The sequence below is a fragment of the Carassius auratus genome, chromosome 38 (genome assembly GCF_003368295.1).
Source record: "Carassius auratus strain Wakin chromosome 38, ASM336829v1, whole genome shotgun sequence".
In the NCBI taxonomy this organism is placed as follows: domain Eukaryota; kingdom Metazoa; phylum Chordata; class Actinopteri; order Cypriniformes; family Cyprinidae; genus Carassius; species Carassius auratus.
Genome location: NC_039280.1, coordinates 4,274,182 through 4,286,113, shown reverse-complemented (window position 1 = coordinate 4,286,113; position 11,932 = coordinate 4,274,182). Strand labels below are relative to the sequence as shown.

At 39.1% G+C, this 11,932-nt stretch overlaps 1 protein-coding gene across 2 annotated transcripts in view; it reads left to right on the top strand.

The window, feature by feature from the left end:
* Window positions 1-6: 6 nt before the first annotated feature.
* The window catches only part of LOC113056699 (coiled-coil domain-containing protein 85A-like), a 29,293-nt gene continuing 17,367 nt past the window's right edge, over window positions 7-11,932 (top strand). Inside the window, exons 1-2 of one of the 2 annotated variants that reach the window (XR_003277743.1) lie at window positions 7-608; window positions 1,390-2,860. Coding sequence is in view for 1 of the 2 variants with exons in the window: in XM_026223513.1 (XP_026079298.1) it covers window positions 369-608; window positions 1,390-2,341 (1,192 nt within the window). In the remaining variant the exon portion in view is untranslated. The remainder of the gene's footprint in view (window positions 609-1,389; window positions 2,861-11,932) is intronic. The other variant, XM_026223513.1, reaches the window with a different exon arrangement.

Genomic DNA, 11,932 nt, shown 5'->3' with positions numbered 1-11,932 from the left:
GGCTACTGTCACGCACCCTGCGCACACAAGCCACCCGCCGTGCGCCTTCTTCATGCGCGGGTTCAGCACCGCACTGAGCTGGACAGGATACTCACGGACAGATGGAAACGGACCGAGTCTCTGCCGTAGAGACAGAGGGTCCACCCGTACAGCAAGTGCATAAGGAGGAGAAGTATTCGCCGGTACTCTAGGGCTGCATCCCTATATTCAGAAGGGACAGCATGGACAGAACAGTTATCGTTAAAATGGTAGTCTCAAAAATTATATCCTAACAAGAGGGAATTTGCAGTGAAGTGCAAACGAAGGATTTGACCGCCCTGTCGGCGATTTGTTTTATAGCCTAGCACTTCAATAAGTTGCTCGGGAGAATGGAAAAGGCCACCCTGCCTCAGCTGCAGTCGAGCATATCCAAGAGCGCAGAAGGTCCCTCAGAAGACCTTTCCAAACTTACGGATGAGGAGCTTCTGAAATGGAGCAAGGAGGAGCTGGTTCGCCGGCTCCGCAGAGCCGAAGCTGAGAAGATGAGCGTCATAGTGGACCACAGCAATCTCATCCGAGAGGTGAACCGCAGACTTCAGCAGCATCTCAACGAAATACGGGGGCTGAAGGTAAGGCGAGACTCTTTTTTATTATGTTTCTATAATATATGTATATTTTTTTCAAAGCGTTCTGTGGCCTTGACAGAATCAGCAGTTAGAGCTGATCAGCTCTGACCTTAATGTTGTGTAGCTCTAGCTTTAGTTTTTTAGCACTAATTTTTTTTTTTATCTTCACATTTTTTCATATGTAGCTCCTTGCAGATACAATTCTTTATGATGAGGTATATTTGGGCTAAAGGTCCCTGGGCGCCTCTTAAATGCAATTTTGTAATAGAACAGTACATGGCAACACTTGTCTTATGGTGAAAAAAATAAAATAAAAAACTAATAATTGTTTTTGGTCAGATGTGTAAAGTAGGCCCTGTGTAAAGTAAATCCTGAAAAGTCAAGTTACAACCATTTCAATAACATTAAAATATTTGTATTAAGAATAATTAATATATTATTTAGATATTATTACACACACACACACACACACACACACACAGAAACATAAAAAATATTATTATAAATGAACCTTTGTATTTAAAATATTGGTTTAGATTATTAATTAACATTAATATTATGAATATTACATGTTATTAATAGTGTTAACATATTTCAATTTTTTTTCCTACCAATATTGAAAAACTTGACTAGAATATTATGCTAGAATATGTGTTGTCTGTTTTCTTCATACTCTGTCTTCTGTTGTGCAGCACTGATGTCAGCATTTGTTTAACTTTACTTTCATCAGTCAAACTGGCTTTGCTTAGACATCAGCGTTGAGTCATAGATTTTATTGTTCCAGGAGGTGAATCAGAAGCTGCAAGAGGACAACCAGGAGCTGCGGGACCTCTGCTGCTTTCTGGATGACGACCGGCAGAAAGGGAAAAAGGTGTCGAGGGAGTGGCAGCGCCTGGGCCGCTACAGCGCAGGGATCATGCGTAAGGAGGTGACACTTTACCTGCAGAAGCTGAAAGAGCTGGAGCAGAGGCAGGAGGAAGTGGTGAGGGAGAACCTTGAACTGAGAGAACTGTGCCTAATGTTGGATGAGGAGAAGGGCTGTGGAGGTACCGGCGGGTCAGTGGGTACTGGGGGACCAGTCGGCTGCAGGAGTTCAATTGATAGTCAGAGCAGCCTGTCTCATGCTAGTGGCCCTGGGCCTGGCCTATTAAGGGATGTAGGTGACGGGAGCAGTACCTCCAGCGCGGGCAGCACCGACAGCCCTGACCATCTCACCCATAAGCAGCAGCTGTTGGGTGGCCCGGTTGGAGGCAGTCCTGACCACCTACATAAGCCAGGCCCAGGGGAGGAGGCAAAGGGTCCCGAGCAAACAAGCCGAAGACATAGCACCAGCCAGGAGTATGGAGCACATACCTTTCCCCAGGTGTGCCGGTCTCGCTGCGGGTCCTTCTCCAGTCCAGACCACAAGGGCCTGCGGGGTCTCAGTCCAGAGAAACTTGGCAAGAGAGGCAGCCCAGAGCAGTTCTCAAAACACTTACTGGTGTCCTCTCAGCCGCCTGGCAGCCCGGACCTTTTCCAGAAGCACAGTGGTAGCATGGGAAGTGTGTGTGGGAGTCCAGAGCCCAAACAGCTTCTATCAGGGACACCGGAGCACCTACAGAAGGGCCGTGTCATATCTGGGAGCCCTGAGTTGTTGAGGCATCAGCATGGAAGGTTTGGCAGCCCCGGCCGAGAGGTGGCACAGAAGAGGCCGGGCGTAGAGGAGATGTCCCCTCATCACCGGAGCATCTATAGCGGTATGAACGGTGGTTCCGATTGGAGCCTGCTGTAGCACCCACAGTGAGATATATACGGAGTCCCATTTGAGTACACCACATGCAGAAGGGATGGTCATCCTTCATCCTGAAGCCAGCAAACCCATATTCCCAGCCAGGCACTAAACCCTCCAATTCAGCCAGCCATGATCTTCATTTAGTTTAGTTTTGCTTTGCTCAGTTTAGGAGAGGCCATGGCCAGATAGAGCAGGGGCTTTAGTGTCTGGCTAGAGCAGAACATCTCATCTCTGGTAAAGGTCGGTGGTGTCCAGTCTTGGTCCTCTTGGGCCATGATTTTTAGTAGGCTTTAGCTGCTTTCTATCAATCAGCCTCTGTATCTGTGCCTCTGAAGCCATATTTTATGCTCTGGAACCCAGCTGAGGGAACACTGTAATCAATCAATGAAAGACCAAAAAGCTCAGAGGCCCAGCAAAAGCCAGAAGACAGTGCTGCCCAGGAGGACCAGGAGTGGACACCATTGTATTTGCCATATGCACGCAGGTGAGTGGAGTGGCAAAGTATGAGTCAGCAGCACTTGAGAAGGAGCAGGATTAAGAAAAGCCCTTTCTTCCCCCGTTTCTTATGTTCCTACAGTTTCCTCTATCATAACTTTCAACAAAGAAAAATAATTTCCTTATTTTAAACTTTGCTTTTCTAGTTTAAAATAAACCATAAAGGTTTCTTTCAATTTCAATAAGTTTTACTTGAATTCAAATTTGAATTGCAATTCTGGCTTCTGTTTAATATCTAATTTCAAATTTAGGATCTTAATTGGAATTTTAAAGGCATTATCAGTTCAGTTGTAAATAGTGGCCACCTTGGCACATATGCTGAATGTCGCAACCCACAAATGTTCTTGAATTACACACACAGATATATACTGTACATATGCAAATAGTTTCAACTCCTACAGTAAACTACATTCACATCCATACACCCAGCATAAGACTCATAAACACCTCAGCGGTAATAAAAAAAATAAATAAAAAAACCTTCAAACACACACCACAAGGTGCTGGTAAAGATCTCAGCTGGGTCTTGTCACTCTTGTTCCTTTTTGTAGCATCATCTTGGTGATCTTGCTAGTAGTTTCTGTAGGACTAATGGCTTTAGAACTGCTATTTTAGCTACCTAATGCTAATCTAAGTTATTGTATCCTGTCAGATTAAAGAAAAATGGTCTGTATCCTCTTGGTGTGAATTATAAATTACACATGAATTTGCTTTGAATGGATACTTTGAATGGATACATAGCTTTGTGTACAGACGCTTTCATATCAGAAAAGCTGCAGTGTACATTATTGGAGAACAAACCATGTGAATGTGTGCAGAACAATAGGGAGGAATATCAGACTCTCCTCCTGATGTGTAGCTTTCTCTCCAACTATATTCTGCTAATGATTTCTTGGAGGAGAAAAGTGCTGAGTTGTGTGGCTTGCCAAGGCTGTGGGATTCTTCCTGAAAAGCCAAGGCTGTGGGATTCTTCCTGAAGCTGCGTGCTGTTTAACTTGCACTGCATTTAATAGGAAAGTAAAAGCTGCTAATTAACACCTGAGTTCTCTGACTAAAAGTAAGCTCTGCAGAACTCAAACTAGAAATAGTGCTACTATTCTGAAGAAAGATGTTTTCAAATGTGATGTTTTGATTCATAGATTGTATATTATGATGAAATTGTAGAGTTCTTGAAGTATCCTTCCTGACAGAGGAATGGTTGATTTATGATCTATACTTTTATCTTATGTCCTGTGGCTTGTTTCTTCTTTGAGTGCACAAAGGCCTTGTATGCAAGCTTGGTACCAGACACAGTGTTTCCACTAGGTTTACGCCTTGGTGGGGGTGGGGTTGTCGATTCTTTTTTTCCTTTTTTTCAACCTTATGTTTTATTCTTACCAAATTCAGTTTTAGTATGTGTCATTTTTTGAAAGCATACAACCAAGTTTCATTTATTCTTACAATGGCCTTATATGTTTTTTGCTTAAAATTCTGTATGATGCATTTATATTTTTAAGGCATAAAACATTAATTTAATTTATCATTTAATTAATGAAAATGATTTTTTTTTTCTTTTTTTTTTTTGGGGGGGGGGGGGGTAAAGGTGATTTAATATTACAATTAAAACATTGAAGAAATATTCTATGATTATTCTTTAAAAATAAGGTTTTAATAATTTTATTATTAGTAGTAGCCTTTTACGTAAATTCTACTGAACAATATTAAAATATTTCTGCCACAATGTCTTCAAGTTAAACCAAACTTTTATTTTGATGGGTTGTCGTGAATTTCTTTCTGTGTGTATATGGTATGAGGATATTTTTATTCAAATGCTCATGAAGTGACTCTCAGAGTAGTTCTGCAGAGGTGTTTGATGTATTTACAGTATTTCCTCTAGTGGGACAGCAGAGGTTAAAAGTGCAATAGAAGATCTTGTAAAATGCTAACATTAGCCTGATAGCACTGAAAGCGAACGTCCCACCTTCCCTGTAGTCGCAGTGCAAAGCCATGCCCCTGAACGCACTTTTTGCTCACAGACCAGAATTCCAGAGACAACATTACTACAATAGGCTACATCAGCGGTTCCCAATTCCAGCCCATGTTCCAAAGTGAAGTGAACCCCTGCTCAGGGATTAGGGGAGCAATAAACACGGTGAAGGGGTCATATCGATTGGAACACTATTCATTCACGTAGCTCACTTCTAACAAGTTGGTCATCTGAATCAGGTGTGTTAATTAACTGGAATTGGGAACCGATGGGCTACATCATGTTTCATACACCGGCGAGAAAACTTTAAAAGTACAGTCAGCACAGTGTGCATGAACGTGCTGATGACGTATCCAGAGGTATGCAGATACATACATTGACAGGCAGGTAGGAAAGCTATTTAAAACGTTTTGATTGGATATTCATTTCTTGGTCCTACGCCTTCTAGAGAATATATAAATAAATACAGATAAATACGTTTAGACCACTTAACTTAATGATTTCTATCAGGATGTGAAGAGACTTTCCTCTAACATAACAAATTTTTCTTCTAAAGACAATCACCTATTGCACATTTAATATCACTGGAAGTGTCACGCGCTTCACTACAAGTAGTAAACAAAACATTGCATCTTTGCCATTCATTAACACAGAGACATGCAGAATTCCTATTTAAACAATCGTTTTGCACTGTTTCTTGTAAAGGGTGTCACAAACCAAATAACAGAAATGCGGCCCTGCCTCTTTAATTATTGAACACATTGTTTCCAATGACGCACACTCCACAGACGTGTGTATCTTTAACTGCCCAAACACATTGTTTTCCACAACTGTATGCGCACTCGTGAATTTTATAACTGTGCACATCGTTTTGTTTGACTGTACCGGATGCACGCAGCACCTGCCGCCACTAAATAACATTATTTTTGTCCCATATTGTCATTAATATACATACTGACTTCAACTTGGACCACTAAATAAATAGACTGCTATTTTTATTTAAGTATGAGTGTTAGATTATTTAGTTTGGAAAAATGTGGAAACCACTCATCATACTATCATACTATCTCCTGACTGTATCATTATTTGTAAAATAGGGGCTTTATGGAGTGTGTGTATACAGGTACATCTCAGAAAATTTGAATATCATGGAAAAGGTCTTAATTTTTGTCTAATTTAATAAAAAGAGCAAACTTTCTTGATTCTAAATTCATTGCACACAAACTAAAATATTTTAATAGTTTTTTTATTATTATTCTGATGGTTATGACTTACAGCTTAGGAAAATTAGAAATTCAGTATCTCAAAAAATTATTACAATATTAAATTTTGAGCTTGATTAGTTTGTTTAATTTTGAGTATAAATACTGGGTTCCTTTTGGGCTAGTTTAGAACATGCAACCACAATTATGGGAAAGACTACTGACTTGACAGTTGTCCAGAAGACAATCATCAACGCTCTCTATGAGGAGGGTAAGCCACAGGAGGTCATTGCTGACAGGGCTGGCTGTTCACAGAGTGCTGTATCAAAATATATTCATAGAAAGTTGACTGGAAGAAAAAAGTATGGTAGGAAAAGGTGCACAAGCAACAGGAATGACCACAGCCTTGGGAGGAATTTCAGAAAAAGCTGATTCAAGAACTTGGGACCGCTTCACAAAGAGTGGACTGAAGCCAGAGTCAATGCATCAAGACGTCTTCAGGAAAAGGTCTACAGCTGTCACGTTCCTTGAAACAAGCCACTCCTGAACCAGAAAAACATCATAAGCATTTCACTTGGGGTAAGGAGAAAAAGAACTGGACTATAGCTCAGTGGTCCAAAGTCCTATTTTCGGATGAAAATAAATTTAGCATTTCATTTGGAAATCAAGGTCTGGAGTCTGGAGGAAGACTGGAGAGGCACAGAATCCAAGCTCCATTAAGTCCAGGGTGAAGTTTCTGAAGTCAAGAGTTGATTTGACATCTGCTGTTGTTGGTCCATTGTGTTTTATCAAGTTCAAAGTAAATGCAGCCATCAACCAGGAGATTTTGGAGCACTTTATGCTTCCATCTGCTGACAAGCTTTTTGGAGATGCTGGTTCTCTTTTCCAGCAGGACTTTAGTACCTGCCCAGGACTTTAGCACCTGGACTTTAGCACTTCCAAGTGGTTTGATGACCATGAGTAACATCTGACAAACAATTCAGAGGAGCTGAAGGCCGCTATCAAAGCTACCTGGGCTTCAGTAACACCTCAGCAGTGCCACAGGCTGATCACCTCTGTGCCACACCACATTGAAGCAGTAATTTGTGCAAAAGGAGCCCCAACCAAGAATTGAGTGCGTAATTAAACCTGCTTTGAAGATCTTGAACATTTATGTCTTTTTTGGATTGAGATAAATATTACATTTTTTTGAGATACTGTATTTTAATTTCCCCTAAGCTGTAAATCATAACCATCAGTATTTAAAAAATAAAACTCTTGAAATATTTCAGTTTGTGTACAATGGAATATAAGAAAGTTTGTTTTTTTAAATTTAATTGCAAAAAATAAAGAACTTTTCCATGATATTAATATTTTTTAGATGCACCTGTACATGGTTAAAAGTATAACAGTTTATATTTCATTAATTTAGGGAAATAAACAAGTGTCTAAGCCCTCAAGTCATTATTTGGCCAACCATCTTATTCCTGCTTGAAAAGTAAAATGTTATTGTTAGTGTAAAAAAAATAAACTTTAAAGCATATGCTGATTGATGGACTAGCATTACTCAACATTACTTACTACCTTCCAGCAACACTACATTCACTGATTGTAGAATAGTAAAAAAAAAAAAAAAAAAACCTTAATAGTTCATTCAAATAGAACCATAATTGGAACCGGAAAATGTCTAACTATACCCAACCCTACTTATGATCTGTATACTGTAAAACATGTTGAATTTTGACTTTGCCAACTTTTAAATTAAGTTGACAGTAAGTAATAAACAGTATTGAGCATTGAGTAGTTGAGTATTGTGCATTTTTCATTTAACATTTTTTTTTTTTTTGATTATTGATTTTAATGGAATTGGAATTTTAGGCAGGACCGGAACTGTAAATTTTCTAATGATTCCCAACCCTAAACATAAGGCTATATAGAACAAGGACCTGTTCTATAGGAAAGGTAACCTTGAATGACTTCTGTTGTGATCTGGCACTATAAAGACAATACAATTTTATGAAATTAACTTGACCTTATGCGTGGGGGGGATTATGGACGGGGAAACACTGAGACAGCCTGTACTGAGATCCATCCTGCTGCTGATTTATGTATTTTGACACCACAAGCTAACAAAGAGAGAACAAGCCATTGTTCTCTTTCTTTCACTTCCTCTTTCCCTTCTTTCAGTCATTCACTTTTCTTGAAATACACTTGTGTTCTTTCATTATTTCTTCAGACCAAAACTGTCTTTTCCTAATAGTGCAGATCCAATTAAATTTTTCCGCTGATGCTCTGGGTTGGTGCATATCCTCACTTTTCAATCTGCTTACTGCTCCAGATCCCTCAGAACTCGCATTTTAGTAGAGACTGACAATCCCCAGTGTGTCTAATTAGTCATAAATACACATTTAAAAAAATAAAAAAATAAAAAAGTATTTGGTTAATCAGTAAAAAAAAAAAAATATTTACACTCTTCATGGAACTACATGCTCAAATTCTGAGCAGAGCATTACAGTTTATCCCTTTTGGCCGCGGCCAGCCAGCCTGGATTATCCCTTAAGAAGGTTGTGACAGTCTGATTTCTCTTTTTCTCCTCCCTTACTGGGGTGTTGTCTTGCAGTCCACAGTAACTCTGATGTTTCTGGCTTTGACCTAATCAGCTGCTCTATAGTTGAGAGGTGGTAAGTATATAAATATTCAGAGTGGTTCTGGTGTGGGCCAGTTTCATTCCAAAGTTATATATATAAAGATTTACCAAGCAAACTCTTTATATGGTTTGTCATTCTGTCAGTTTTTTAGCAAGATTTGTGATGAAAGCAGAAATGAAGGAATGTTATTTTACTTTGTCACATTCTTATGATTTTTTGATTGCTAGCCATTAATATATCAGTAAAATAACAGCTGCAAGCAGTCTGATTTAAGAGTTTAAAGAAATTCACAGAAATAAGTTTTCTGTGAAGGACTTCCAATGATATTTGCTTTTAAACATGTTTATGAATCTAAAAACTTAGAACCTCAAGCTAAATATTTGGGGAACTCTGACAGTAACTTAACAAATAATACATTTTCATAAGAACTATATCTCATAAGAGCCATAATTGCTTAACTTAATTGGATTACAGAAGTTGCTTTGAGTTCAGGGAAAAGGTTTAAAGGTTAGTTTACCCCAAAATGAAAAAGTTCTGTCATCATTGACTCATGCTAGTGTCGTTTCAAACCTTTATGACTTTCACTGAATGTAGAGAAAGAAAATAAATCAACTGAACAAAGTCACGTTTGGACTGACACCATAAATGATTACAGAATTCTCGTTTTTGGGTAAACTGTCTCTTTAAGTTTGTTTTCTGAGTACTTTCTATTTTTTTCTATGCTGTGTGTTAAGCTTGAAGAGTCAAAACAATGAATTGCATTCTAAAACATCCCACCCTGACCTGACCCGACCCACAGAAGACCTTGTGTTTGACCTTGACCGACCTCTTCTTAAATATAGCTCTACATCTGCTTTAAATGGGGTCTCCAACTACTGTAAATGTTCCTCAGGGACCGATGTTGAGAAATCATACCGTCCATCAATCAGACCGTCTGTCAGTGCGTTGTGTAAATAATGAATAATGCTGTAGCTCTGCTGCATTTGCATTGGTAATGTGACACAGAACAAGCACTGCTGGCTGTTCACGATTCACGCTTTTTGGGCTTTCGTCGTAGTTCCAGGCTGATGTGGAGGTATAAGGCTTTGGCCGTTTGCAGTAATTCAATTTGCAATCTGTGGAATACATATATAGTTGCTTGCCTTGACATTTAAGTGGAATTTAATTTCTTTTTCTTTCATTTCTCAAGAGGTAAAGGCCTTGGCGATCACGGCTGGCATCAGACGGTTGTTTTTTGCTCTCTTGCTGGGGAGCCAGGGGTTGCATAACAGTTAGGAAACAGTTCTCAGAAGCCTGGTACTAAATTAAATCTACTCAGCTCTATGTAACCTGGCCAATGACTGATCTTGAATGCTCAGCCATAATTAATGACTGTCTGCTTGTTTTATGGTTTAATGAAAAATTCTAATCCTGCTAAGCTGTGTCCTAAACAGACAGCAATTTAGCCCCCCTGTGATCGCAGTGTGCAGTTGCTAATTCCATAATCTATTCGTTGTCATGCGGACTTTGGTATGCAGTAATTTCGATGTGCTACATGTGGTGTAGAAAACGAATCTGATGAGACGGTTTCTGGGGAAAATAGGTGAACACTCTTGGAAGTGGAGAGCTGCAGTGTTTATTGATCTCTCATTAGCACACAAGTGAGCAATTGATTTAGGCTTTCTGCTACTGCAACGAAGAGGAGAAACACTGAACTTAAGATATGCGAAATAGACAGTGAAAAGGAATTAAGTACAAAATAAATGCAGCATTGACCGCTACATCATTTTAGTTCATAAAAAAGGAATGCAGGTGGTGTTAAACTTTCAATAACTGTTTATCAATGGGTACACAATGAAATAGGTTTAATGAAATATCTGCATATTTTTACCCTAAGTAGGAGTCTCTGAACCAGTTGGAATGAAATTTTTCCACTGATGTGAAAAGTGAACAAGTTTGTGTATGCATCTTTTAATTTAAATGTGGATTGCAATCATAATGCTTGAAATACCATACCCCTTGACCAAGAAATAATGAATAATTCAAGGAGGCAAATAAAAAAAAAAATATTAGAATCTCATCCTTAAATCAGCCTTAGCAATAGCCTGACCTGACATGGACTGGCCCTATATATACCAATATTTATATGTTCACGACAAACAACTCAACAAGCAGAGCATAACAGTAACAATTCTAAGTTCATGGATTTGATTTCAAAGAAATGCATAAATGTATTAAATGTATACCTTGAATGCAAAGTAGCTCGCTTTTCAAAACTGCAGCTCACAAAAATGCAAGGTGTAAAATAACTTCTCGGTTTCTGATAGTTTGGTATTTGCTCCTATGAATCATTTTGACCTTCTTTTTCTCTCTTTTTTTACCAGCAGAGTATTTTTCACTTCCACGCTGTCCTTCAGACTTTCTTTTTGTCCATTTCCCTCAAAAATAAGAAAACTTGAGTATTAATCTTGAGATCTGAAAGGAAAAATAAGATGCCTTCTCATAATGAAATTATAAACCATGTGGAACCATTGTTTATGCATTGCTTTGTTGCCTCTGTAAGAGACAAAGATTACAAGACAATCAGTGTCTTTGTCCGGGATGCTTTGTCAATCCCAATTATTGGCTGCTGGCCCATATTTTACAATAATAGTTTATTTAATCTTATATAATATTATTCATCTCACATTAAGCCCTTTATCTCTCCAGTCCCCTGGAAGACATTCAAGTGTGCCAACAAAAGCCCTGTGTTCCTAATGAAACCCTGTGCCATCTCTACCAATACTAGCTTCTGTGCTGTGCTGTGGATATTAGGAATTCTTGCTTAGAGGGCCAGAGCCAGCCTGCTCTCTACCTAGAACCCCTGTTTATCTTCCTGCTGGCTCAAGGCAGAAACCATTGATTGCTACCTCAGAAAGAGGGAACATGAGGACTTGCAGTGGTCAGGGCCCCTTCAGAGCTGTTACCCAATCTACAGATCTCTTTTAAGGGCTCATACAGTAGCCTGAAGGGCCACATTTAACCTAACATTATGTGTTTTCTGTAGTAGCAGAAGAAAAATATATACATACATTAAAATGTTTACTTTCATTGGAAAGGCTGAGAAAATAGGATCTCATTCTCGGAAAAATCGATGTCCAGCTAATGGGAAAGAGTTCACACACGTCTTTTTGAAAGTGTGTTGACCTTTGCCAGTGGCAAGTATGTACTAGTGGTTGGTGTTTGTGTGGTGAATTAGTGGTTCAAGTCACTGCAAGTGTTGGTACTTCAGTTAAAAAAGGTTCAGT